This window comes from Rhinoraja longicauda, chromosome 3 (assembly GCF_053455715.1).
Source record: "Rhinoraja longicauda isolate Sanriku21f chromosome 3, sRhiLon1.1, whole genome shotgun sequence".
In the NCBI taxonomy this organism is placed as follows: Eukaryota; Metazoa; Chordata; class Chondrichthyes; order Rajiformes; family Arhynchobatidae; genus Rhinoraja; species Rhinoraja longicauda.
In genome coordinates, this window is record NC_135955.1 from 75,955,288 (window position 1) to 75,981,317 (window position 26,030).

The 26,030-nt window shown below is 40.9% G+C and overlaps 1 protein-coding gene across 6 annotated transcripts in view; it reads right to left on the bottom strand.

Moving 5' to 3' along the window:
• The window catches only part of cast (calpastatin), a 123,849-nt gene that overhangs the window by 12,345 nt on the left and 85,474 nt on the right, over window positions 1–26,030 (bottom strand). For 5 of the 6 annotated variants that reach the window (XM_078396465.1, XM_078396469.1, XM_078396468.1 and 2 more), the window contains 11 exons: window positions 24,159–24,254; window positions 23,667–23,711; window positions 21,972–22,097; window positions 19,847–19,970; window positions 18,886–18,941; window positions 16,267–16,356; window positions 12,260–12,355; window positions 11,867–11,923; window positions 10,625–10,750; window positions 7,020–7,145; window positions 4,166–4,222 (listed from right to left, as the gene is read on the bottom strand). In XM_078396465.1, coding sequence (XP_078252591.1) covers window positions 4,166–4,222; window positions 7,020–7,145; window positions 10,625–10,750; window positions 11,867–11,923; window positions 12,260–12,355; window positions 16,267–16,356; window positions 18,886–18,941; window positions 19,847–19,970; window positions 21,972–22,097; window positions 23,667–23,711; window positions 24,159–24,254 — 999 coding nt within the window. The remainder of the gene's footprint in view (window positions 1–4,165; window positions 4,223–7,019; window positions 7,146–10,624; window positions 10,751–11,866; window positions 11,924–12,259; window positions 12,356–16,266; window positions 16,357–18,885; window positions 18,942–19,846; window positions 19,971–21,971; window positions 22,098–23,666; window positions 23,712–24,158; window positions 24,255–26,030) is intronic. The other variant, XM_078396466.1, reaches the window with a different exon arrangement.

Here is a 26,030-nt window from a genome sequence, read left to right on the forward strand (position 1 = left end):
TTCAATCTGAGCCTGAAACTGGGGAGAGTTCCACAGCTGTGGAAAACATCCTGTGTGGTACCGGTGCCAAAGGCGCCGCAACCGAAGGAACTCAACAGCTACAGGCCGGTGGCACTGACATTGCACTTGATGAAGAAACTGGAGCGTCTGCTCCTCGCCCATCTCCGCCCCCTGGTGAGACCATCAATGGATCCACTGCAATTTGCCTACCAGGCTCGCATCGGGGTAGTGGACGCCATCATCTACCTACGGTATGGAGCTCTTTCGCACCTGGAGAATTCGGATAGCACTGTGAGAATCATGTTTTTTGATTTCTCCAGTGCATTCAATACCATCCAGCCGGGGCTTCTGGGGGGCAAGCTGGTGCGCACAGGAGTGGATCACCACCTCACATCCTGGATTCTGGACTACCTCACCAACCGACCACAGTATGTGAGGAGAAAGGACTATGTCTCGGACGTGGTGGTCTGCAGCACAGGGGTTCCGCAGGGAACAGTGCTAACCGGTGAACATCCAGGGAATGGACATCGGGAGGGTGGACTCTTATAAGTACCTGGGTGTTTACCTCAACAATAAATTGGACTGGACCAATGCGCTATACAAAAAGGGCCAGAGTAGACTTTATCTGCTGAGGAGACTCGGGTCCTTTGGAGTGCGGGGGGCACTCCTAAGGACCTTCTACAACACGGTGGTTGCATCAGCCATTTTCTATGGAGTGGTCTGCTGGAGCAGCAGCATCTCAGCGGCGGAAGGGAAGAGACTTGACAAGCTGGTCAGGAAGGCCAGCTCTGTCCTGGGTTGCCCCCTCGACTCAGTACAGGCAGTGGGAGAGAGGAGGATGATGGCAAAGTAAACATCGCTGCTGGACAACGACTCCCACCCCATGCAGGACACTATCACTGCACGGAGTAGCTCCTTCAGTGACAGACTCCTTCACCCCAAGTGCGTGAAGGAGAGATATAGGTCCTTCCTTTCCGCTGCTGTGAGACTGCACAACCAGCACTGCTCCCAGCAGACGAGTCAACAGTAACAGTTAAGGAATACACAGTAAACTGATGACAATTTATCCTTGTCTTTACTTTCATTTATAATGAATGATCTCTTGCTATCCACTTTGTTGCTGTAACACTGTAAATTCCCCTGGTGTGGAACAAATAAAGGAATATATTATTATTAAAACATGCCTCTCAAATTTGAGTTTTTTGAAGAGGTAACCAAGGGGATTGTCGCGGTCAGAGCGATGGATGTTGTTCGACTTCAGCAAAGTCTTTGACAAGATCCTGCATGGAATGCTGGTATGGAAGGTGAGAACACATGGGATACAAGTGGCTGAGACAAAGATGGCTGATTTTAGAACCAAAGGACAGTAATGAAGGGTTCCTTTTCAGATTGGAGGCCTCTGATCAGCGGTGTGTTGCACGGTGCTCGTTCCTATGTTGTTTGTCATATATGTTAATGATTTCGATGAGAATGTAGTAAAGTTTTAATGTTAGCAAGCTTGCAGACGACATCAAAATTTGTGTACAGAGAACATTGAAGAAGGTTATTTCATGTTTTAGAAACAAAAAACTGCAGATGCTGGTTTACCAAGGATAAACACAAACTTTAATATTGCAACAAGAATTTGATCAGTTGGGAAAGTGGGCAAAGGAATGGAAGATGGTATTTAACTCCGACAAGGGCAAAATTATTCATTTTGGGAAATTGGCCCAGGCAGGACGTGCACAGTGAATGGCAAGGCCCTGGGGAAAGTTGTTGAACAGGGAGAGCTTAGGAAATGTACATAGTTCCCTGCAGGTGGCAACACAGGTTTTCAGAGTGGTGAGGAAAGAGTATGGTGCACTTGCCTTCATCAGCAAGACCTCAAATACATGACTTGGGACGTCACATTACTTAGAATATTGTATGCAATTCTGGTTACTACATTATAGGATAGATATGATTAAACTTGAGAGGGCACCGAAAAGATTCACAACGATATTGCCTAGATTGAAGGGCTTGAGTTGTAAGGAGAGATTGAATAGAGGTTGAGGTGTTAGGGAGAGATTCAAGGTGAGAGGGGTTAAGATTTAATAGGAACCTGAGGGGCAATTATTTTCACATAGAGGTTGATGGGTATATGGAACAAGCTGCCAGAGGAGGTCGTTGAGGCAGATACTATCACAACATTTAAAAGTCATTTGGACCAGTACATGGATAAGAAAGGTTTAGAGGGATATGGGCCAAACGTGGGTAGGTGGGACAATTGTAGATGGGGCATCTTGGTTGGCGTGGAAAAGTTGGACTGTAGGGCATGTTTCCATGTTGTATGACTATGACTGCAACAATATTCTCTGGAGTGAAGAAGGCTGAGAGTTGACAAAGATATATAAAATTGAGAAGCATACATGGGGTAGATAGCCAATATCTATATCCCATGATAGGGGTGAATATAGATATACACCATGATAGGGGTGAATATGATAGAGGAAATAGGTTTTAGTGAGAGGGAAGAGTTTAAAGGAGATGTAAACAGTGAATTTTCACACAAAAAGTGGTTCATATCTGGAATAAGTTGCCAGAAGGAGGGGCAGAGGTAGAAACAGTAACAACATTTAAAGAGGCATGTGGATATGTACTTGAATAAACAAGGTATGGAGGGATATGAAATAAATGCAGGCAAGTGGGACGAGCAGAGGTTGGCATTATGGTCGGCACAGAGGAAGTGGCCAATGGGCCTGTTCCAATGCTGTACATATCATATCATATCATAAACATAGCACAAAAAGTAAGGAAATTTGTGTTTGGTAGATTATTTCTTTGTTGTAACAATGCTTCTTGGCAATAAATCTTATACCGTTGGAAAGCCTGTTTATTTCCCTTTTAAATGGTGCCACATTTGTAAGGAACATGCATTTGTGGGATGAGCAGCAGAGCTGAGTATATGGGATGCGCCCATGAAAAATTTGCCAAATCTTCTCTGCCAATGCCAAACAGCTTATTCTGTTGTTGCTATTGACTCTTGTTTTGAGCTTCTGGTACCCCCAGGTGCTGACAAGAATGGGATGCCATCCCACAACAGTGGGTGACCAGGCTGGTGACCAGCATGAGGAGGAGGTGCCAGGCTGTTGTGGCTGTGTATGGTTCTTCCACACGCTACTGTGGCTCCTGTTTATTAAATGAATAAATTGTTAAATTGCCAATATGTCTTGTTTCTTCAGACTTCAATCATCCAATCCACCAAACAACACCGAACAAGAGTCAATGGCAGAATAAGCTGTTTGGCATTGGCAGAGAAGATTTGGCAAATTTTTCATGGGCGCATCCCATATACTCAGCTCTGCTGCTCATCCCACAAATGCATGTTCCTTACAAATGTGGCACCATTTAAAAGGGAAATAAACAGGCTTTCCAACGGTATAAGATTTATTGCCAAGAAGCATTGTTACAATAAAGAAATAATCTACCAAACACAAATTTCCTTACTTTTTGTGCTATGTTTATATATACAGCCGGAAACAGGCCTTCTCGGCCCACCAAGTCCGTGCCGCCCAGTGATCCCCGTACATTAACACTATCCTACACCCACTAGGGACAATTTTTACATTTACCCAGCCAATTAACCTACATACCTGTACGTCTTTGGAGTGTGGGAGGAAACCGAAGATCTCGGAGAAAACCCACGCAGGTCACCTTATGAGTCTGTCAAGAGGTTTTCATTCACCACACTAACCTTACATCAAGGTTGTGGATAGTAATGCGGAGAAAGTTGTTCGAATTTCAGTTGATAGGGGCACAATATAGTTAAAGTATTGCTGCCATCATTCCTCAATTTATTCACCCTGGCTTTCACGAGAAGCAAAGTAGGGAGGAAACCAGCACCAATATCCACTTGTTGCCAACGTTTGATTTCACTTGCCACAGATCAAAATGTGATCACAGTCAACACTATAGAGCAAAATTTCAGCCCACTTTTGAAAACCCCCAGATAATTGTATCTGATTTGCACAGTCAATGGTGAAATTTAGTTCTAAAGACCAGATCGACCTTTTCTCGATTCAGTACCAAGCAATGGAATCAATTTACGTTTTAACCTTTCTTTCTATAATTTATTCAATAGTCCATGTGTTCAGTTTCTGCTACAAATAAGGACACCCTCTTATCACATTTTACTCTCATCACTCACCTTAGTACTACTTTGACTTGAGGATACTGAGGCAGCTGTTGATGCTTGCAGAGTTGCCTTGGTGACAAGAACATTTTAATAATTATTTTAGATTTACTACTTTTATCTCAATTGCACTAGGTATATAAAAACCCATGTCTAACACCATAAATATGATAGCAATTGTAAAAGAGTGGCATCCATCACAATATAATTTTGAATTGTTATGTGGAATAACATGTATAGTACTTAAATAACCAAAATAACAATGTTAACTGTAATTTCTAAGCTAAAGTTGTCAATAATATAGAAATTCAAAGGGTCATGGTGCAATTTGAGAATTAACTTGATTCCAAATTTGTAATTCTATATGTACACTGGTGATCATTTTCCAATGTTCTATAGATTCAGGATCAGTTCCTGTGGATTGGAGGGTAGCTAATGTTATCCCACTTTTTAAGAAAGGAGGGAGAGAGAAAACGGGAAATTATAAACCAGTTAGTCTGACATCAGTGGTGGGGAAGATGCTGGAGTCAATTATAAAAGACGAAATTGCGGAGCATTTGGATAGCAGTAACAGGATCGATCCGAGTCAGCATGGATTTACGAAGGGGAAATCATGCTTGACTAATCTTCTGGAATTTTTTGAGGATGTAACTAGGAAAATTGACAGGGGAGAGCCGGTGGATGTGGTGTACCTCGACTTTCAGAAAGCCTTCGACAAGGTCCCACATACGAGATTATTGGGCAAAATTAGAGCACATGGTATTGGAGGTAGGGTACTGACATGGATAGAAAATTGGTTAACAGACAGAAAGCAATGAGTGGGGATAAATGGGTCCCTTTCAGAATGGCAGGCAGTGATTAGTGGGGTACCGCAAGGCTCGGTGCTGGGACCGCAGCTATTTACAATATACATTAATGACTTAGATGAAGGGATTACAAGTACCATTAGCAAATTTGCAGATGATACAAAGCTGGGTGGTAGTGTGAACTGTGAGGAAGATGCTATGAGGTTGCAGGGTGACTTGGACAGGTTGTGTGAGTGGGCGGATGCATGGCAGATGCAGTTTAATGTGGATAAATGTGAGGTTATCCACTTTGGTGGTAAGAATAGGAAGGCAGATTATTATCTGAATGGTGTCAAGTTAGGAAAAGGGGACGTGCAACGAGATCTGGGTGTCCTAGCGCATCAGTCACTGAAAGGAAGCATGCAGGTACAGCAGGCAGTGAAGAAAGCCAATGGAATGTTGGCCTTCATAACAAGAGGAGTTGAGTATAGTAGCAACAAGGTCCTTCTGCAGTTGTACAGGGCCCTAGTGGGACCACACCTGGAGTACTGTGTGCAGTTTTGGTCTCCAAATTTGAGGAAGGATATTCTTGCTATTGAGGGCGTGCAGAGAGGTTTACTAGGTTAATTCCCAGAATGGCGGGACTGTCGTATGTTGAAAGGCTGGAACGACTATGCTTGTATACACTGGAATTTAGAAGGATGAGAGGGGATCTTATCGAAACATAAAAGATTATTAAGGGGTTGGACACGTTAGAGGCAGGAAACATGTTCCCAATGTTGGGGGAGTTCAGAACCAGGGACCACAGTTTAAGAATAAGGGGTAGGCCATTTAGAATGGAGATGAGGAAAAACTTTTTCAGTCAGAGAGTTGTAAATCTGTGGAATTCTCTGCCTCAGAAGGCAGTGGAGGCCAATTCTCTGAACGCATTCAAGAGAGAGCTAGATGGAGCTCTTAAGGATAGCGGAGTCAGGGGGTATGGGGAGAGGCAGGAACGGGGTACTGATTGTGAATGATCAGCCATGATCACATTGAATGGTGGTGCTGGCTCGAAGGGCCGAATGGCCTACTCCTTCATCTATTGTCTATTGTCTATATCTGTAACAGATCTATATCATGCTATATCTTTTGACATTCTTCCTCACTGAACTCCACCAATTTCTGTGTTGTCTTCAAACTTACTAACCAACCCACCTACATTTTCATCCAAGTCATTTATACAAAATCACAAACAACAGAGGCCCCAGCATTGATCCCTGCAGAGCTCTACTGGTCGCAGAACTGACACCAGAATGACAGCACCTCCACCACTACCCTTTGTCATCAACACGTAAGCAGTTCTAATTCGACTACCAAATCATCATGGATCCCATGCATCTTATTTCTTCTGGATCAGCCTACCATGAGATTCTTTGTTAGATGTTTTACTATAGTCAATGTAGATAACATCCACTGACCTACACACCACCCAATCAACTTCATCACCTCCTCAATATACTCAATCAAGTTTTCAAGATATGACTTGCCCTGGAAAAAGCCTTGCTGTCTGCCCCTAATTAGCCTATTCTCTTCCAAAGATGAGTAAATCCCATCCTTAAGAGCTCCCATCAATAGCTTCCCTCAACTTTCCTCCTTTATCCTTGAGTGGTCCTACCCTCTTCCTGAAGTTTGGAAAGTATGTATAAAATGCCTTGAAATTCACTTAAATCTGACTTATCAATGACATTTCATAGTCCTTTGGGGTCATCCTAATTCCCTGCTCGAGTATTTTCCCTCTTTCCTTCATATTCCTCAATGGCCCTGTTGATTTCTTCCTGCTAAATCTTACATATGCTTTCTTTTTCTATTTGACCAAATTTACAACCTCTCTCATCATCCAAGCTTCCCATACCTTGCCATTCGTGTCCATTCTCCTTCCTGGAACATCTTTATAAATAAACAAGGATGACATTGCTACCTGACAAGTCTTGGCCAAAAAAAAACAACTGCATTTGGTAATTGGCTGTCACCAATAAGATTGCAAAAGCAGGAACAGAAACAATTCTCCCCATCTTCAGTCCCCAACACTGTGACAAGAGTCTTACCTGCTGCTTCACAGTGGGCGGCAATGCAGTGTGGGAAACTGGAGCTGAGCATTTTGAAACTGGAGCCGCAGAGCTTTGGACAAAGTCTGCTGACAGAGCCTTTAGGACATCACCCTCTGTCATAGCCTTTGAGAACAGTAAATAAATGTAGTTACAGCAGATTAAAAATATTTCAAGAGCATAAAATATAATCTTCAATTCCTCAATATTGAAGCCCGCGTTAGTGGTGGCAGTTTACCCTAACCCTGGAGTTTCTCCTTTCTTCTCTTTAAGTTGCACATTTCATGATCACCAGTTGACAGAGAATGAGTAGTAGTTCCTGTGAATGCCCCTCTTAAATGAATCCCTGATCATGCATCGGTTTAAATTTGCTTGTATTTTATAATCCAGGAAATACCACCACAGAGGTTGTGAAATCAGAAAGTATTTATGTAAATATTAAGATACAATGTATTCACTTTGAAATACACTTTGATGTATAAATTATCACAAATCTTTATAAAATACTTTACAAACACAATTGATAAATTATCGGGAATATTGAGAATTATTTTGATCATCTGCATAAAGAGGATTGTGGAGCTGTCTTTTCCCTTAAATAAGTTACCTGTTTAAAGTTGCTAGATCCAAAAACTGACATAAAAAACTATCAACCCATACAGAGCGTAAAAGGCACAATATTCTAAGCCTGGATGAAATTATGACAATGAATGAGAATTGGTGGGCCACCTTACTTTTACTGCTCAATTATAAATCTTATGTTCGAAGTATTTCATCTTTCTCTTAAAGTCATAGTCATAGAATCATACAGCATGGAAACAGGCCCTTTGGCCCAACTTGCCTACACCGACCAACATGTCACATCTACACTAGTTCTACCTGTCTGCGTTTGGCCCATATCCCTCTAAACTTATCATATCTATGTACCTGTCTAATTGTTCTTTAAACGTTGCGATTGTACCCGCAAAATGTTGTAATAGTACCTGCGATAATTCTCTTCCTGATCAATTTAAGATTTAAAAAATATGTCAATAATATAGAAATTCAAAGGGTCTTGCTGCAATTTTAGAATTAACTTGATTCCAAATTTGTAATTCTATATGTACACTGGTGATCATTTTCCAATGTTCTATAGATTCAGGATCAGTTCCTGTGGATTGGAGGGTAGCTAATGTTATCCCACTTTTTAAGAAAGGAGGGAGAGAGAAAACGGGAAATTATAAACCAGTTAGTCTGACATCAGTGGTGTGGAAGATGCTGGAGTCAATTATAAAAGACGAAATTGCGGAGCATTTGGATAGCAGTAACAGGATCGATCCAAATCAGCATGGATTTACGAAGGGTAAATCATGCTTGACTAATCTTTTGGAATTTTTTGAGGATGTAACTAGGAAAATTGACAGGGGAGAGCCGGTGGATGTGGTATACCTCAACTTTCAGAAAGCCTTCGACAAGGTCCCACATAGGAGATTATTGGGCAAAATTAGAGCACATGGTATTGGAGGTAGAGCACTGACATGGATAGAAAATTGGTTGACAGACAGAAAGCAATGAGTGGGGATAAATGGGTCCCTTTCAGAATGGCAGGCAGTGACTAGTGGGGTACCGCAAGGCTCGGTGCTGGAACCGCAGCTATTTACAATATACATTAATGACTTGGATGAAGGGATTACAAGTACCATTAGCAAATTTGCAGATGATACAAAGCTGGGTGGTAGTGTGAACTGTGAGGGAGATGCTATGAGGTTGCAGGGTGACTTGGACAGGTTGTGTGAATGGGCGGATGCATGGCAGATGCAGTTTAATGTGGATAAGTGTGAGGTTATCCACTTTGGTGGTAAGAATAGGAAGGCAGATTATTATCTGAATGGTGTCAAGTTAGGAAAAGGGGACGTGCAACGAGATCTGGGTGTCCTAGTGCATCAGTCACTGAAAGGAAGCATGCAGGTACAGCAGGCAGTGAAGAAAGCCAATGGAATGTTGGCCTTCATAACAAGAGGAGTTGAGTATAGTAGCAACGAGGTCCTTCTGCAGTTGTACAGGGCCCTAGTGGGACCACACCTGGAGTACTGTGTGCAGTTTTGGTCTCCAAATTTGAGGAAGGATATTCTTGCTATTGAGGGCGTGCAGAGAGGTTTACTAGGTTAATTCCCAGAATGGCGGGACTGTCGTATGTTGAAAGGCTGGAACGACTATGCTTGTATACACTGGAATTTAGAAGGATGAGAGGGGATCTTATCGAAACATAAAAGATTATTAAGGGGTTGGACACGTTAGAGGCAGGAAACATGTTCCCAATGTTGGGGGAGTTCAGAACCAGGGACCACAGTTTAAGAATAAGGGGTAGGCCATTTAGAACGGAGATGAGGAAAAACTTTTTCAGTCAGAGAGTTGTAAATCTGTGGAATTCTCTGCCTCAGAAGGCAGTGGAGGCCAATTCTCTGAATGCATTCAAGAGAGAGCTAGATGGAGCTCTTAAGGATAGCGGAGTCAGGGGGTATGGGGAGAGGCAGGAACGGGGTACTGATTGTGAATGATCAGCCATGATCACATTGAATGGTGGTGCTGGCTCGAAGGGCCGAATGGCCTACTCCTTCATCTATTGTCTATTGTCTATATCTGTAACAGATCTATATCATGCTATATCTTTTGACATTCTTCCTCACTGAACTCCACCAATTTCTGTGTTGTCTTCAAACTTACTAACCAACCCACCTACATTTTCATCCAAGTCATTTATACAAAATCACAAACAACAGAGGCCCCAGCATTGATCCCTGCAGAGCTCTACTGGTCGCAGAACTGACACCAGAATGACAGCACCTCCACCACTACCCTTTGTCATCAACACGTAAGCAGTTCTAATTCGACTACCAAATCATCATGGATCCCATGCATCTTATTTCTTCTGGATCAGCCTACCATGAGATTCTTTGTTAGATGTTTTACTATAGTCAATGTAGATAACATCCACTGACCTACACACCACCCAATCAACTTCATCACCTCCTCAATATACTCAATCAAGTTTTCAAGATATGACTTGCCCTGGAAAAAGCCTTGCTGTCTGCCCCTAATTAGCCTATTCTCTTCCAAAGATGAGTAAATCCCATCCTTAAGAGCTCCCATCAATAGCTTCCCTCAACTTTCCTCCTTTATCCTTGAGTGGTCCTACCCTCTTCCTGAAGTTTGGAAAGTATGTATAAAATGCCTTGAAATTCACTTAAATCTGACTTGTCAATGACATTTCATAGTCCTTTGGGGTCATCCTAATTCCCTGCTCGAGTATTTTCCCTCTTTCCTTCATATTCCTCAATGGCCCTGTTGATTTCTTCCTGCTAAATCTTACATATGCTTTCTTTTTCTATTTGACCAAATTTACAACCTCTCTCATCATCCAAGCTTCCCATACCTTGCCATTCGTGTCCATTCTCCTTCCTGGAACATCTTTATAAATAAACAAGGATGACATTGCTACCTGACAAGTCTTGGCCAAAAAAACCCAACTGCATTTGGTAATTGGCTGTCACCAATAAGATTGCAAAAGCAGGAACAGAAACAATTCTCCCCATCTTCAGTCCCCAACACTGTGACAAGAGTCTTACCTGCTGCTTCACAGTGGGCGGCAATGCAGTGTGGGAAACTGGAGCTGAGCATTTTGAAACTGGAGCCGCAGAGCTTTGGACAAAGTCTGCTGACAGAGCCTTTAGGACATCACCCTCTGTCATAGCCTTTGAGAACAGTAAATAAATGTAGTTACAGCAGATTAAAAATATTTCAAGAGCATAAAATATAATCTTCAATTCCTCAATATTGAAGCCCGCGTTAGTGGTGGCAATTTACCCTAACCCTGGAGTTTCTCCTTTCTTCTCTTTAAGTTGCACATTTCATGATCACCAGTTGACAGAGAATGAGTAGTAGTTCCTGTGAATGCCCCTCTTAAATGAATCCCTGATCATGCATCGGTTTAAATTTGCTTGTATTTTATAATCCAGGAAATACCACCACAGAGGTTGTGAAATCAGAAAGTATTTATGTAAATATTAAGATACAATGTATTCACTTTGAAATACACTTTGATGTAAAATTATCACAAATATTTATAAAATACTTTATAAATACAATTGATAAATTATCGGGAATATTGAGAATTATTTTGATCATCTGCATAAAGAGGATTGTGGAGCTGTCTTTTCCCTTAAATGTTACCTGTTTAAAGTTGCTAGATCCAAAAACTGACATAAAAAACTATCAACCCATACAGAGCGTAAAAGGCACAATATTCTAAGCCTGGATGAAATTATGACAATGAATGAGAATTGGTGGGCCACGTTACTTTTACTGCTCAATTATAATTCTTATGTTCCAAGTATTTCATCTTTCTCTTAAAGTCATAGTCATAGAATCATACAGCATGGAAACAGGCCCTTTGGCCCAACTTGCCTACACCCACCAACATGTCACATCTACACTAGTCCTACCTGTCTGCGTTTGGCCCATATCCCTCTAAACTTATCATATCTATGTACCTGTCTAATTGTTCTTTAAACGTTGCGATTGTACCCGCAAAATGTTGTAATAGTACCTGCGATAATTCTCTTCCTGATCAATTTAAGATTTAAAAAAATTAAAAATTGTATTTCTTCCAAAAAGAAAACATGGTGTCTTCCAATCTGATGCAATAATTAGAAGATCAGCATTTATCTTGACCCCAGCACTAAGTAACGAGAAAAAACATAGACACACTTTCTAACTATTAGATTAGGAAAGTCACGAACTGCTGCAGTGGCACCCTATAGAACATTACTGTTAAAGGAATCAAAAGCTTGAACTCAAGTCTCTATTACCTTTGGTTTTGTTCCTGCACCAGTAGAGAAGGGGGGCATTTTACTATTGTCTTTATCCTATTGAAAAGAGCAAAATTAAATTAAACCCTTCATGTGATAACAAAATGATTTAGAAATTAAAATTGCTGGTAAAGCAGCAGCATAGTCAAAGCACAATACATCGCGTCAGTGAAAAACTGGTGCAGTAAACATGGCAGGAGGTATAAAAACTATTTGATTAGTCACAGCATTTGGATTAAACAAATGTGATTACTCAGTGGAAGGTGTTTGTGCATACTTACTTTAATATTACAATAACAAATTAACATTTGAATATCTATAATTATGGTGGTTTAAGGGTAATTTCTGTGCTAAGTTGTATTGACTTAATGCAAACGAATTATTGGATCAGACCTTTGGATCAGCTTGCTGAGTAAATCTGTATTCAGGAGGTATGGATTCTTCAGTTTCACCTACACGTTCAGCTTTCTTCTTGGAAGAAGCGGATTCCTGAAAATATAATTGATTTTTAAAAATCAATCAAATGTGCACGTTAAGCGTGATTTTCCATATATTTTCCATGAATTTCCATCTAGGAAAATTACATGAAGTTGCATTTACAAAATCTATTCTGCTGAGATTATCAATTGTCTTAAACATATGTACCCAATGACAGACAAGACTATAAATCGCCATACTTAGAGCTGTGAAAGAAAGGTGGCCTTAGAAGATGAACTTAACTCAGCGGCACGGTGGTGCAGCGGTAAAGTTGTTGCCTTACAGCACTTGCAGTATGCCAGAGACCCAGGTTAGATCCCGACTATGGGTGCTGTCTGTACGGAGTTTGTATCTTCTCCCCATGACCGCGTGGGTTTTCGGCGAGATCTTTGTTTTCCTCCCACATGCCAAAGACATACAGGTTTGTAGGTTTATTGGCTTGGTATAAGTGTAAATTGTCCCTAGTGTGTGTATGATAGTGTTAATGTGTGGCGATCACTGGTCAGTGCGTGCTCGGTGGGCCGAAGGGCTTGTTTCCATGCTGTATCTCTAAACTAAACAAAACGCCATTGTCACTTATCGGAAGTTAGGCAATATTCATAATTTGGATACAACAAGCCTCAAGAAAAACAAGATGCATCTGACCAAGTTTATTAACACATTAGTGCAGGAAATTGGCCTAATTAATGTTTGGAGAGAACTTCATCCTTCAGAAAGGGACTATACACACTATTCAGTACCTCATTCAGTCTACTCCAGGATTGACTATCTTTTAATGAATACTGGTGAAAGCCACAGGATCACAGAGTGTAAAATTGGGGTGGCAGATGTATCTGATCACAGTGTGATCAGCTTGACAATACACCTGAATAGTAGAAAAAGAAATAGTATGGAGGCTCAATGTGGGTATTTTGAATAATAAGGCAAACGTGGAACAGATAAGGGAAGAGATAAAAGGTACATAGAAGAGAATGATAATGGGGAGGTGAACCCTGTAATACTGTGCGATGCTATGAAGACTGTTATATGTCGCCCTGACATCATCACAACAAAAGGCCCGGCTAGCCACATATGAACATAAAGTAGAAAATTTGAAAGAACTGGAGAAAAAGCATAAAAACACACAGGATTAGTTGGTATTAAAACAGATTAAGGAAATAAGGGGGGGAGATAGATGAAATCCTCAGAGAAGATATAGAAAAAAGGGCAATATTTGTAAAGAAGACCTATTATGAAGCAGGTCCAAAAGCAACTAGACTCCTGGCCAGACGCCTGCCTAAATAGCAGGCCTCCAACACAATTCATAAAATAAGAGATCCTCAAACCAATCAATTATCACATGAGCCAGATGAGATAGAAAGAATATTTGAAGAGTGCTATAAGAAACTCTATTCCAAACCACCATCAGCTGACGAAAAAACAATACGTTTTCTTAACTCACTCGACCTGCCATCTAATGGTGAGATACAGAATAATATCATTACGTCACAATAGACAATGGACAATAGGTGCAGGAGGAGGCCATTCAGCACTTCGAGCCAGCACCACCATTCAATGTGATCATGGCTGATCATTCTCAATCAGTACCCCGTTCCTGCCTTCTCCCCATACCCCCTGACTCCGCTATCCCTAAGAGCTCTCTCTTGAATGCATTCAGAGAATTGGCCTCCACTGCCTTCTGAGGCAGTGAATTCCACAGATTTACAACTCTCTGACTGAAAAGGTTTTTCCTCATATGTGGAAATTTACTGTTAAGGAGCTGGAAGCTGCAATCAGTAGATTTAAGGCTAGTAAATCACCAGGCAGTGATGGGTTTCCACCAGAATGGTACAAGGCCTTTAAGAAGGAGCTAACACCTCTGCTCCTGTCTTGCTTTAACTGGGTCCTTAAAGAGGGCAGGGCTCCCCCATCATGGAAAGAAGCAATTATTACAAAGGTAAAGACAAAGAGCAATGTAAACATTTCAGGCCAATCTCAATTTTAAATGTGCACTACAAGCTATTTACCTCAATCATTTGCAAAAGACAAGAGACTTTTGTACCAGATCTGATTAATGAAGACCAAACTGGATTTATTAGAGGGTGCCAAACACAGGACAATATTAGAAGAACCCTCCATATTTTGGATAATGCTCAAAAAAAGGGTAGGAATATGGTCCTGATTAGTTTTGGATGCAGAAAAACGTTTGATGGTGTTAGTTGGGTATTTTTATATGAAGTAATAAAGAGATTTGGTTTCAATGAAAATGCAATTCGGTGTATTAAACAATTTATCATGAGCCTACACCTAGGATTAAGGTAAATGGAAACCTGTCTAAAAGGATCCAGTTAGAGAGGGGCACAAGACAAGGATGCTGTCTTTCTCCTACTCTCTTCGTTTTATATGCTGAACCCTTAGCACAAGCAATAAGGCAGAGAGAAGACCTGCAGGGGGTAAACAGATCAGGAAGTCTGTTGTTTGGAGTTTGCTACTTTGTAATCCAAATTTGGATAATCTAGAATGATGTATCTGGAAGGAAAATCTACAAATGCTCAAAAATGTGTGGGAGTTGGCTGGGAATGAAAAATTAAGTACTTCAAATCCTAAAACACTTCCAGTTCACCTGAAAATAGCCCACCCTGTGTTTTAACCATGACAGGATGTGGCTGGACAGCTGGTTATCCACTTTCACAAATGGGTCAGTCAGTAATTTTTTTTGTTTCAAGCAACATTGCTTTTGGTCCACACAGCTGGTTTTCTTTGGCTTTGATACTAGTCAATAGACTGGGAGCAGCACACCTCTTTCACAAAGGCACAGCAAGCTTATGTGTAAACACAAAATGGTTGCTAAACCATCGTTGTGTTAAGACTTCCCTTTATTTCTGACATCTACGCCAAACCCTGAGAAATCAGGTCCACTCACCACGACAATCACTTTCCCCATTCAGACACTGAAACCTTTCAAGTACTGTTCCTTGCTGCCCTCCATCACAACCTTCATGATACCTTCCACCTTCTAAGAGAACCTATGTCAGCCATTATGCTCCAATCTTCTCTGCTACCTAGTCTGTTAATCAAGCTGGAATATTGGAGAAAATTTAAGACACCTACAGTAGGAGGCTGCTTCTTCAGCAATGGATACCCAGTTTGTGCCTGTGAGTTCATTATCTAATGAGAATTTCCCAGGCAAAACCAGTTGTTGCTGCAAAAAAATTACCTTGGCGAATGTTTGGTCCATGCAGTATTTAGTTCACCAAAGGGAATCTACAAGAAACTTCCATTTCCATTCATCGGTTTTACACACTCATGATTATTTGCAAAATATGTCTACACTCGGCCAACACAGATCGCCAGCTCCCCTGCTGCTTCTCTGTACTAGAAAATCAATCACTGACTGATCGGTCCAGTGGCTGCTTCATTGGAGTGGAGGTACCAAATCATGAATTGAGAGCCTCATTAAAAACATGCTGAATAAAAGCTGTCAGCTGACATCACAAATGGTTACTTAACCTCATCTAAAACAATGTCACAAAACCCACACTCCAGAAGTCATACAATGATAAAGCAGAATTGCTTCTGTAGGACAGGCAAACACAATAACCAAATGGTTTACAGCAAGAGTTGTAGTGCACCTAACAGCACATTGGAAAGCAGTCCAGGGTAAAAGAGGGCATTAGAGAATGTATTACAAGACCATAGATCAAGATCAAGATCAAGACCAAAGATCTGGAGAAGAAGAACACTCAACCACTCATGTAAGAGGTTGTCAGCATTAGTCCTCCAAGAGCATTTGGATTTGACCAATTCATGTCTCCATGGTAGCTTGCAGATTAAGTATTCCGCAAGACTCGAGTCATGTGATCAAATGTAAATGTGCTTCTTTAAGAAAAGCATATGATGCAGTAACGTGAAGATTGAAAGTTCCATACAAATTTCATTTGTACCTTCACTTCAGGGCCTGAAAATTTGGGAGCAGAATTGTCAGGTGCCTCAGATGGAAGGGTTTCCCCAAGTAGGTCAAATGGATCTTTATCCTTTGAAAACAAAATAGTTTTTTTTAAATTCTCGACAAATTTCTGCCGAAACAGACATGAACAGCAACAAAATGAAAACAAGATGCACTTAATGTCTGCAATTTGACACGTTGCAAACAGATGAATCACAATTGCTTTTACAAATTTTTTTCTCCACAATAACTTTTCCACGATGAGACAAAATACGGAGCTAATGATTAAACAAGTAATTTTTTAATGACTTCGTTGGTTATTATAAACATGGGGGGGGGGGATGGGGTGGTCAGGAATATTACAGCGTCAAGACCACAAATGGTGTAGGGGGAATGCAAGTTTCATTCAAAGTTTCATTCAAAGGCTAATTAACAACACTTGGCCATCAATTATTATAACCTTTTATTTAAATTTGATCTGTTTTCATATCTGTCCCAGCCACAAGGCATGTAACTGCAATATCTGTCATAATGGCCCTATATATTCCAATATAAATCTTGTCAGAGATATACAGGTGGCATTAGGCATGAAAAGTTTGTAGCATCAAAACAAAACCTTGGAAAAACAATAAATCATCTCTTAGTATTCCACACGGTGGCACAACAAAAGAGTTGCTGTCTTACAGCACCAGAGACCCGGGTTCGATAGTGACTACAGGTGTTGTCTGTACGGAGGAGTTTCTACGTTCTCCCCATGACCTGCGTGGGTTTTCTCCAGGTGCTTCAGTTTCCTCCCAAGCTCCAAAGACGTACAGGTTTGTAGGTTAATTAGTTTGATAAAATTGTAAATTGGCCCTAGTGTGTAGGATAGTGTTATTGTGCAGGGATCGGAGGGCTGAAGGGCCTGTTTCTGCACTGTATCTGTAAACTAAACTATTCTCTTAGTATTACTGCAGCATTACTGCAGCAAAAAAAGCCACACCTGATCCTTAATATTAATTCTTGCTACTGCTTAATATAAAGCCAGCCCAAAAGAAAGGACTTTAATGCATTCCATAAAACAGACCCTTCAATCTGTCCTATTCTAGTTTGCTGAATTTGCAGGGAATCTGATTAGTTAGTTGCAATGCGCAGAAAAATTGCAAAATTCCTTTGAAGTTTTTGTACTGAATTAGGTAATAAGGAAAAGGAGTAGAATTAGGCCATTCGGCCTATCAAGTCTACTCCGCCATTCAATCATGGCATATCTATCTCTCCCTCCTAACCCCATTCTCCTGCTTCTCCCCATAACCTCTGACACCTGTACTAATCAAGAATCTATCTATCTATGTCTTTAAAATATCCACTGGCTTGGCCTCCACAGCCTTCTGTGGCAAATCTTGGTGAATCTTTTTTGGCTCCAAGGAGCAAATATCTGCCTCAAAGTTGTAAAGTAAATGGCCAACACTCCACCGAAAGTAACATACAAAACATTGACAAAGGCTCTAGGAACACATTCAGGTTGGAAGTTGAGAGCACAATGGAATAATAAGGTCATAAGTGATAGGAGCAGAATTAGGCCATTCGGCCCATCATATCTACTCCACCATTCAATCATGGCTGATCTCTCTCTCCCTCCTAACCCCATTCTCCTGCCTTCTCCCCATAACCTCTGACACCTGTACTAATTAAGAATCTATCTATCTCTGCCTTAAATATATCCACTGACTTGGCCTCCATTGTCTTCTGTGGCAAAGAATTCCAGATTCACCACCCTCTGACTAAAGAAATTCCTCCTCATCTCCTTCCAAAGAGAATGTCCCTTAATTCTGAGGCTATGACCTCTAGGCCTAGGCTCTCCCACGAGTGGAAGCATCCTCTCCACATCCACTCTATCCAAGCCTTTCACTATTCTGTACGTTTCAATGCGGTTCTCCCTCATTCTTCTAAACTCCAGTGAGTACAGGCCCAGTGTCGACAAATGCTCATTATATATTAACCCACTCATTCCTGGGATAATGTGACGTTAGAGAGGTATAACGTCTTATGCATGATGAGAAATTGCCATCTATGTTTTCATAATTTTTCTATAAATGATCCCGTGGCCCACCTGGCATAGAGTCATAGAACTGTGCAGCACAGAAACATGCCCTTCAGTCCACCTTGTGTGTGCTGACCAAGATGGCATACTGGACTAGTCCAGTTTGCCTGCATTTGGACAACAAACCCTTCCTATCCATGTATCTGTCCAAATGACGACAAAAAAGTCATCATTGAATATGCTTGTATAGCTTCCTCTCTCATCTCATTCCAGATGTGGACTACCCTTTTACTAAACAAGCTGCACCCGAGTCCCTCGTAAGTCTATAGCTTCTTGTTTTAGAATCCTCTACACTGGGTAAAAGACAGTGAGCATTCACTTTATACATGCCAGTTATGATCTTGTACACATCAATCAGGTCAACCCTCAGCCTGACACGCCCAAAGATATGGATCCCAGCCTATCCAACCTCTCCCTCCAAGTCAAACGCAGGCAACACCCTGGTGAAAAACATCCTGCTTCTCTTCAAAACCAAACATGTTTCTATTCTGAAGAGGATCATTGAAGTTCACATATTTTCTCGGACACATCACCTACCTTAGCATGTGTCTGACTTGCAGATACTGAGGCAGCTGCAGAGGCTTTCAGTGGTGCCCGAGTAAAATAGAAAGTATAGTATTTATTGTGTAGGAAGGAACTGCAGATGCTGGTTTAAACCAAAGATAGACTCAAAAAGCTGGAGTTACTCAACGGGACAGGCAGCATCTCTGGAGAGAAGGAATGGGTGATGTTTCGGGTGGACACCCTTCTAGTATTTATTGTTGTTTCATTGGTTTACATTCAACTGAGAGTCCCAGTAGCATTTCTACCAACTTTTTTGCAAGTCTTTAAACAATTGTTGTGTAATTTGTTGGTGCAAATGAGAGATCCCACAGAAATAAAACAATTAAGAATATTGTTAAGTCATATTCACTGCACGCCCGCCCTCTGGCCGATTGCTTTGGCCACAGTTACCTTTCGCTGCTGTAATCGAGCTCTGGCCCTTATTCTGCCAGTCAGAGTAGTTAACCGTGGCAAACAGGACATAAGGTAGAGAATACCAAGTCCGGGCACTCCGATACTGCTGCTGTCAATGACCTTAACAACTCTTTTCCAATGTCTCTGACAATCAGAGACTTTTAACATCAGTTGAAAATGACTTTATTAAAAATTAAGAATTATTGAAACAAATTAAAACATTTAAGTAACAGAAATTATTAAACAGCATTAATATTGTTAAATAAAATAAAACAAGCACTTAACCTCTGTTTATCTTTTCATCCCTAGTTGGTGATCACGTTCAAATGAATGTGGCTGTACTACTATACAAGCTATGGTTCAAGTGATTCAATTGGTGGGGGAGGTATCATATATAGGGTACGCTCCTGATTCCTCAACACAGCCAAGCTCTACAGTTGCACACGGTGGTAAATTTGACAGTGGAGTTGGACGGCAGCTCTCCTACGACGAGTTAAAAGGGGAAAAAGTGAATCTTTAATACTTCAAAATAAGGGTCATACCTCTTTCGGCTTGGTGAGGGGTGCAAACTGTGGTGGTGTAACTGAGCATTTTGAAATAGGAGCGACAGAGCTTTGGACAAAGTCTCCCGACAGGGAATCCAGGATATCATCGTCAGTCATCACCTGTAACAATAAAACACACAATCAAAGTTCTCTTGCATTCAACAATAAAGTTCCAATTAAAAATAAATCTTAATTTATAAAAATTGCCATGAACCATAATTTTTCCTGTTCATAAAAGCCATGGAATGGAAATGACAGAGAAATGACCTCAGCCCAGACATTCCCGACCATGCAAGGAACGAATGGACATTCACTCACAGAGGAGGAATGAGAGGAATAGATTGGGTAGATGCACAGAGTTTCTTGTCCAGAGTGGATGAATTGAGGACCGGAGGACATAGGTTTAAGGTGAAGGGGAACAGATTTAATAGGAATCTGCAGGCTAACCTTGTATAAAAATTCAGCAAAAATGTATTCTGACCAGAATGAAATATATTGCCACGATCAACCCAAGCAAATGTTATTTATATTTAAACTGTAATTTCAAAATTTTCTCTTCATGAAGAGCAATCTTGATTGTTGTAGTGAAAGAAAATAATGATCACTTTGCTGAATTTAGTTTTGATAGTGCTCATCTTATTTCTGGATGTGTGTGTTGGAATTAGCCTTGTGATCATGGCTTGCTTAAAGTGTGAAATAATATTACTGAATTGAAAGATGAACTTTGGGCACATTGGAAACATAGGAGGCATGCGAGATATTAAAAATGTAATAAAAGGGAACTGCTTATTCTGGTTTATACCAAAGATAAGACACAAAATGCTGGAGTACCTTAGGTCAGGCAGCATCTCTGGAGTAAAGTGTCCTGACCTGACCTGAAATGTCACCTGTCAATTTTCGCCAGTGATCCTGCCTGAAATGCTGAGTTATTACAGCATTTTGTGTCTAGGTTGGATGCAGAGCTGTACAATAGCATCGGAAAGGGGACAGACAAAACATCTTCATATCCTTAATCAGTTTCCATGCACAATTATTTTCCTACGTTGGCAGTTTCTATAAATTTCAGATTTTACTCTTCCTTTTCACTTACCTTAGCACCAGTTTGGCCTGCAGAAACAGGGGCAGCCTTTGAAGCTTGAAGAGCTGCCTTTGCAAAATAACCAATATTTTCATCGTTATTGAAGATTCATATGTCTATACTAACAAATTGATGATTCTAGTACTATTTCTATGAATTATTAGACCTTGAGTATGATTTGCTGAATCATACAAGCATGAAAAATGAGATGGCTGGTATCAAGCCAGGAGAGAAAATTGGATATGCACTCCAAGATATTGAACCAACATTCTTGTATTTTACTACTGACAGTGTTACTTGAGTTGATGGGGTTTGCTTTAAGTCGTAGCACAACATAAGTTGGTTATTACTTGACATCTAGACACACGGATTCAGCAAATTGTTCAATCATACTCCCTCCCCTGAATCCGAACAAGGGCTAGAACTGGAAAACAGTTCAGTGAGTGCAGCCTCCGTTCTACTGCTGGGTTTGTACCAAGCATAGTGGGAAGGACAGTAAATGTGGTGCAAACCTCAGCAGTAAACTTGGTGCTATGAATCTAAGAGGATGATGTTTTTATTAATCTTTGACCCAAGAGATATCCAAAGGGAATAAAATAAATTGAAAATAATGTGAAGGAATTTGCATCCAGATTATTGGCAAAACAAATCCTCAGACAAGAAACCCAATTAATAGAACATTAATTCTAAATCAAACAAAAAAATTGCACTTTGTAACAAAATGGTTGAGATTGGTATTGCAGATTCTTGGGGTAGATTCTGAGTTTGTACAATAATATTAAATAGGGAGTAGAAGGTCAGCATCAAACAACTATTGATTATGATTTCTATTGAAGTTGAAGGAAATAAATCTTGTGAAAGTGTACATAAGGCTGCAGTGCAGATTACCACTTGTTTGAGAACATCACACAAAGCCAAAGTCTTCCCTCTCTGTTCTTCATTGGCCACTGTTATTCCTATTTGGTTAACTGTGATCAATGAGAATACAAAACTGAAACTGGATTTGGCAACCCATTGCATTCGTTCTCGTGTAGGATTCTTACCTCTTTCTGAAAGGAGGGCGGTGCTGCAGCGTGAGAAGTTGCAGCTGAGCATTTTGAAATTGGAGCTGGACAGCTCTGGATAAAGTCCGCTGACAGAGAATCCAGGACATCACCTTCTGTCATAGTCTGTGATAACAATATGGGTAATGTTACTTTTCTACAGCACACTGGGAACCCAATCACCACTTCAAGTCAATACCAGCTCTCAGAATGTCCTCATCAGTTCCATTCTCTCCTTTACTTCCATGGAACTCATTCTCTCTCAAATGCCCATCAACTCCCCCTGGTTGTCCATAACCCACCGACACTGGTGATAATTTACAATAGTTAATTAAGCTCCCTGCCTGACTTTGGTATGTGGTGGGAAATCATGTACCCGATGGAAACCATCAGAGAGAACATATAGGCAGCACCAGAGATCTGGATTAAACCCGGGTCAATGCAGCAGCACCACTGATCGAGGTGACATAGTGGCACAACAATGATATTGAAGTAATAGTGTAATTTCCTTTAAATGGAGTCTAGTTTCATTATTATATTTACAAAATCCTGAAACAATTTGCAAAAAACAATAATCTTTAATATTTTAAAATCTTATTCTTTTCTGATGGTCATAGGAATAAAGAAACAGCTGTAGCACAGAAGTGAGTGTATGAGGTCTTAAGATGAGTCATTCCTAATGTTCCCCATGCTTTTGTTTCTTTTTCCTCTTCCCCATGCACTGTCTCAATTTGTTCAAAACTGAATGAAAAACTAATAAATGGGAGCTCCAGTCCTAGCATCACTGAAATGAAAACAAAAATGCTGGAAATACATGGCAAATCAGGCGGCATCTGTGGTGAGAGAAACAGAGTCAACATTTCAAGTTGATGACCATTTGTCTCCACAGCTATATCTCTAAAGTTTAGTTCTTTCCCTGTTAGTAATAGCACTATCACTATCAATCAGAGCATAAGAAATAAAAGCAACATGGCTCCTCAAGCATGCTCCACTGCTCACCAACAAGCATAAAATAATGTTTCAAATGCACTTTGTTGCTCTTTCCATGTATTCACCGATTGCTAAATAGGCCAAAAATCTCATCCTTGTACATATTTAATACACATCAACAGAAATTCTCCTCATCAGCTGATCACCTATCCCGACACTACTCACCTCAGCCCAAACTCACCGCGAAGAAGAAACACTTTCTGAACATCTACTCTAAAACCTTAATGGAATGTTGTCTATCTCAAGATCCCAAAGTGAGTAAAAGCCAATCATTCATGCTGCAAAGAAGAATCTCCCCATCCCAGGAACCAGTGTCGTGAACATTGTGCTGCTCTGACCCCAATGCAATTGTTTCCTTCTTCAGATAAAGAGACAAAATTATGAACGTGTTTCAAACTAGATTTCAGCAAGAACTTTCTTGTGCTCCTTGAAATGAAGGTTAACCCACCTTGTAGCTACATTAACCAAAGTTTAACTGAGCAAGTATGAATTAAATTTCAAAAACTACCCCTGCCTTCAGAAGACACAAGAGACTCTAGATGGTGGAATATTGAGCAAAAAAACAAAGTGCTGGAGGAACTACAAATTGGATGGGGTGCGGGGAGCATTGAGAATGTTCCTCCAGCATTGCCTTCTGAAGCTTTTCATTTAGGAATCCAAATGAAATTTCAAGAAAAATAAAGTGACCTTCATCTTTTCTGTTACCTTTGGTTTTGCTCCTATACCAGTAGTAGAAGTAGCCAGTTTATCCTATTGTGGAAAAAACACTTTATCAGATTTTATCACAGACAATAAAAGTTACTTTAACTTGAAGTTTTTGATAAAGGAGTAAAACGAATACAGCAAAATTATTCTAGAATATTGGATACATTTATGCAAAATGTCAGGGTGAGCCTACTGGAATCAATAAATTGAGCTACATCAATATTTAGTTATGATGTTGCATATTTAATTATTGGATTATAGAGGTGCACACTGATATCAGCTGGAACTATTAAGAAATTTCTAATTGTCAGTTTCATTATGATTCATAACAGTAAATATGGCAAATAAATTACATAAATAACTTTTGTCTGGTTTTCAAAAGAAAAAAAGAGTATAATTTTGCTTTGGATGTGCTCTACTTTAAAAGATTTGGGAAGTACAAAGCAATTGGAATGATTCTTGACTGTCTCAATGGGACTGTTCAAACCTTACCCGAGGACCAGGTTGTTCTTTATATCTGTAATCAGGTGGTATTGTGTGTTCCCATTCTCCAACTCGTTCACCCTTCTTCTTAGTTGCATCTGATTCCTGAAGGTATAAAAAATAAAGTTAAACCAAAACAGATTTAACATAAATACAAATATCCAGAAAATGTGCTTCAGTTTAGATTTAGTTTAGTTTATACAGCATAGAAACAGGCCCTTCGTCCCACCGAGACCACACCGACCAGCAATCCCCGCACACTAACACTATCCGACTCACACACTGGGGACAATTTATAATTTTACCGAAGCCAATTAACATAGAAACATAGGTGCAGGAGTAGGCCGTTCGGCCCTACCGAGCCAGCACCGCCATTCAATATTCAAGGGCGGTCACGGTGGCGCAGCGGTACAATTGCTGCCTTACAACAAAGGCAGTGCCGGAGACCTAGGTTCGATCCTGACAACGGGTACTGTCTGTACAGAGTTTGTATGTTCTCCCTGTGACTGTGGGATTTCTCCAGTATCCTCCCACACTCCAGGGACGTACAGGTTTGTAGGTTAATTTCGCGCTGTAAGGTAGCAACTCTACCACTGTGCCATCGTGCCTCCGCATCAGTGTTTAATGTGCTTAAATCAAGGTATTATTCAAACATAGAAACATAGAAACATAGAAAATAGGTGCAGGAGTAGGCCATTCGACCCTTCGAGCCTTCACCGCCATTCAATATGATCATGGCTGATCATTCAGCTCAGTAGCCTGTACCTGCCTTCTCTCCATACCCCCTGATTCCTTTAGCAAAAAGGGCCACATCTAACTCCCTCTTAAATATAGCCAATGAACTGGCCTCAACTACCTTCTGTGGCAGAGAATTCCACAGACTCACCACTCTCTGTGTGAAGAAATGTTTTCTCATCTCGGTCCCAAAAGACTTCCCCCTTATCCTTAAGCTGTGACCCCTGGTTCTGGACTCCCCCAACATCGGGAACAATTTTCCCGCATCCAGCCTCTCCAACCCCTTAAGAATTTTATATGTTTCTATAAGATCCCCCCTCAGTCTTCTAAATTCCAGCGAGTACAAGCCCAGTCTATCTAGTCTTTCCTCATATGTAAGTCCCGACATTCCCAGGGATTAATCTGGTGAACCTTCTCTGTACTCCCTCTAAGGCAAGAACGTCTTTCCTCAGGTTAGGAGACCAAAACTGCACACAATACTCCAGGTGCGGTCTCACCAAGGCCCTGTACAACTGCAGCAGAACCTCCCTGCTCCTAAACTCAAATCCTCTTGCTATAAATGCCAACATACCATTCGCTTTCTTCACTGCCTGCTGCACCTGCATGCTTGCTTTCAATGACTGGTGCACCATGACACCCAGGTCACGTTGCATCTCCCCTTCTCCCAATCGGTCACCATTCAGGTAATACTCTGCTTTCCTGTTCTTGCCGCCAAAGTGGATAACCTCACATTTATCCACATTATATTGCATCTGCCATGCATTTGCCCACTCGCCTAATCTATCCAAGTCACTCTGCAGCCTCCTAGCATCCTCCTCGCAGCTAACACTGCCACCCAGCTTCGTGTCATCCGCAAACTTAGAGATGTTGCATTCAATTCCCTCGTCCAAATCATTAATATACACTGTAAATAACTGGGGTCCCAGCACTGAGCCTTGCGGTACCCCACTAGTCACTGCCTGCCATTCCGAAAAGGACCCGTTTATTCCTACTCTTTGCTTCCTGTCCGCCAACCAATTTTCTATCAAGCCTGAAAAGGTTGCCTGTACAAGCCATCAGCAGTTGACAGAAGTGGATCTCAAATGGATCCACTAAGGAATCTCTAAAGTTATTTGCTCCACCATTAGCAGCTGTCATTTTGGTTGG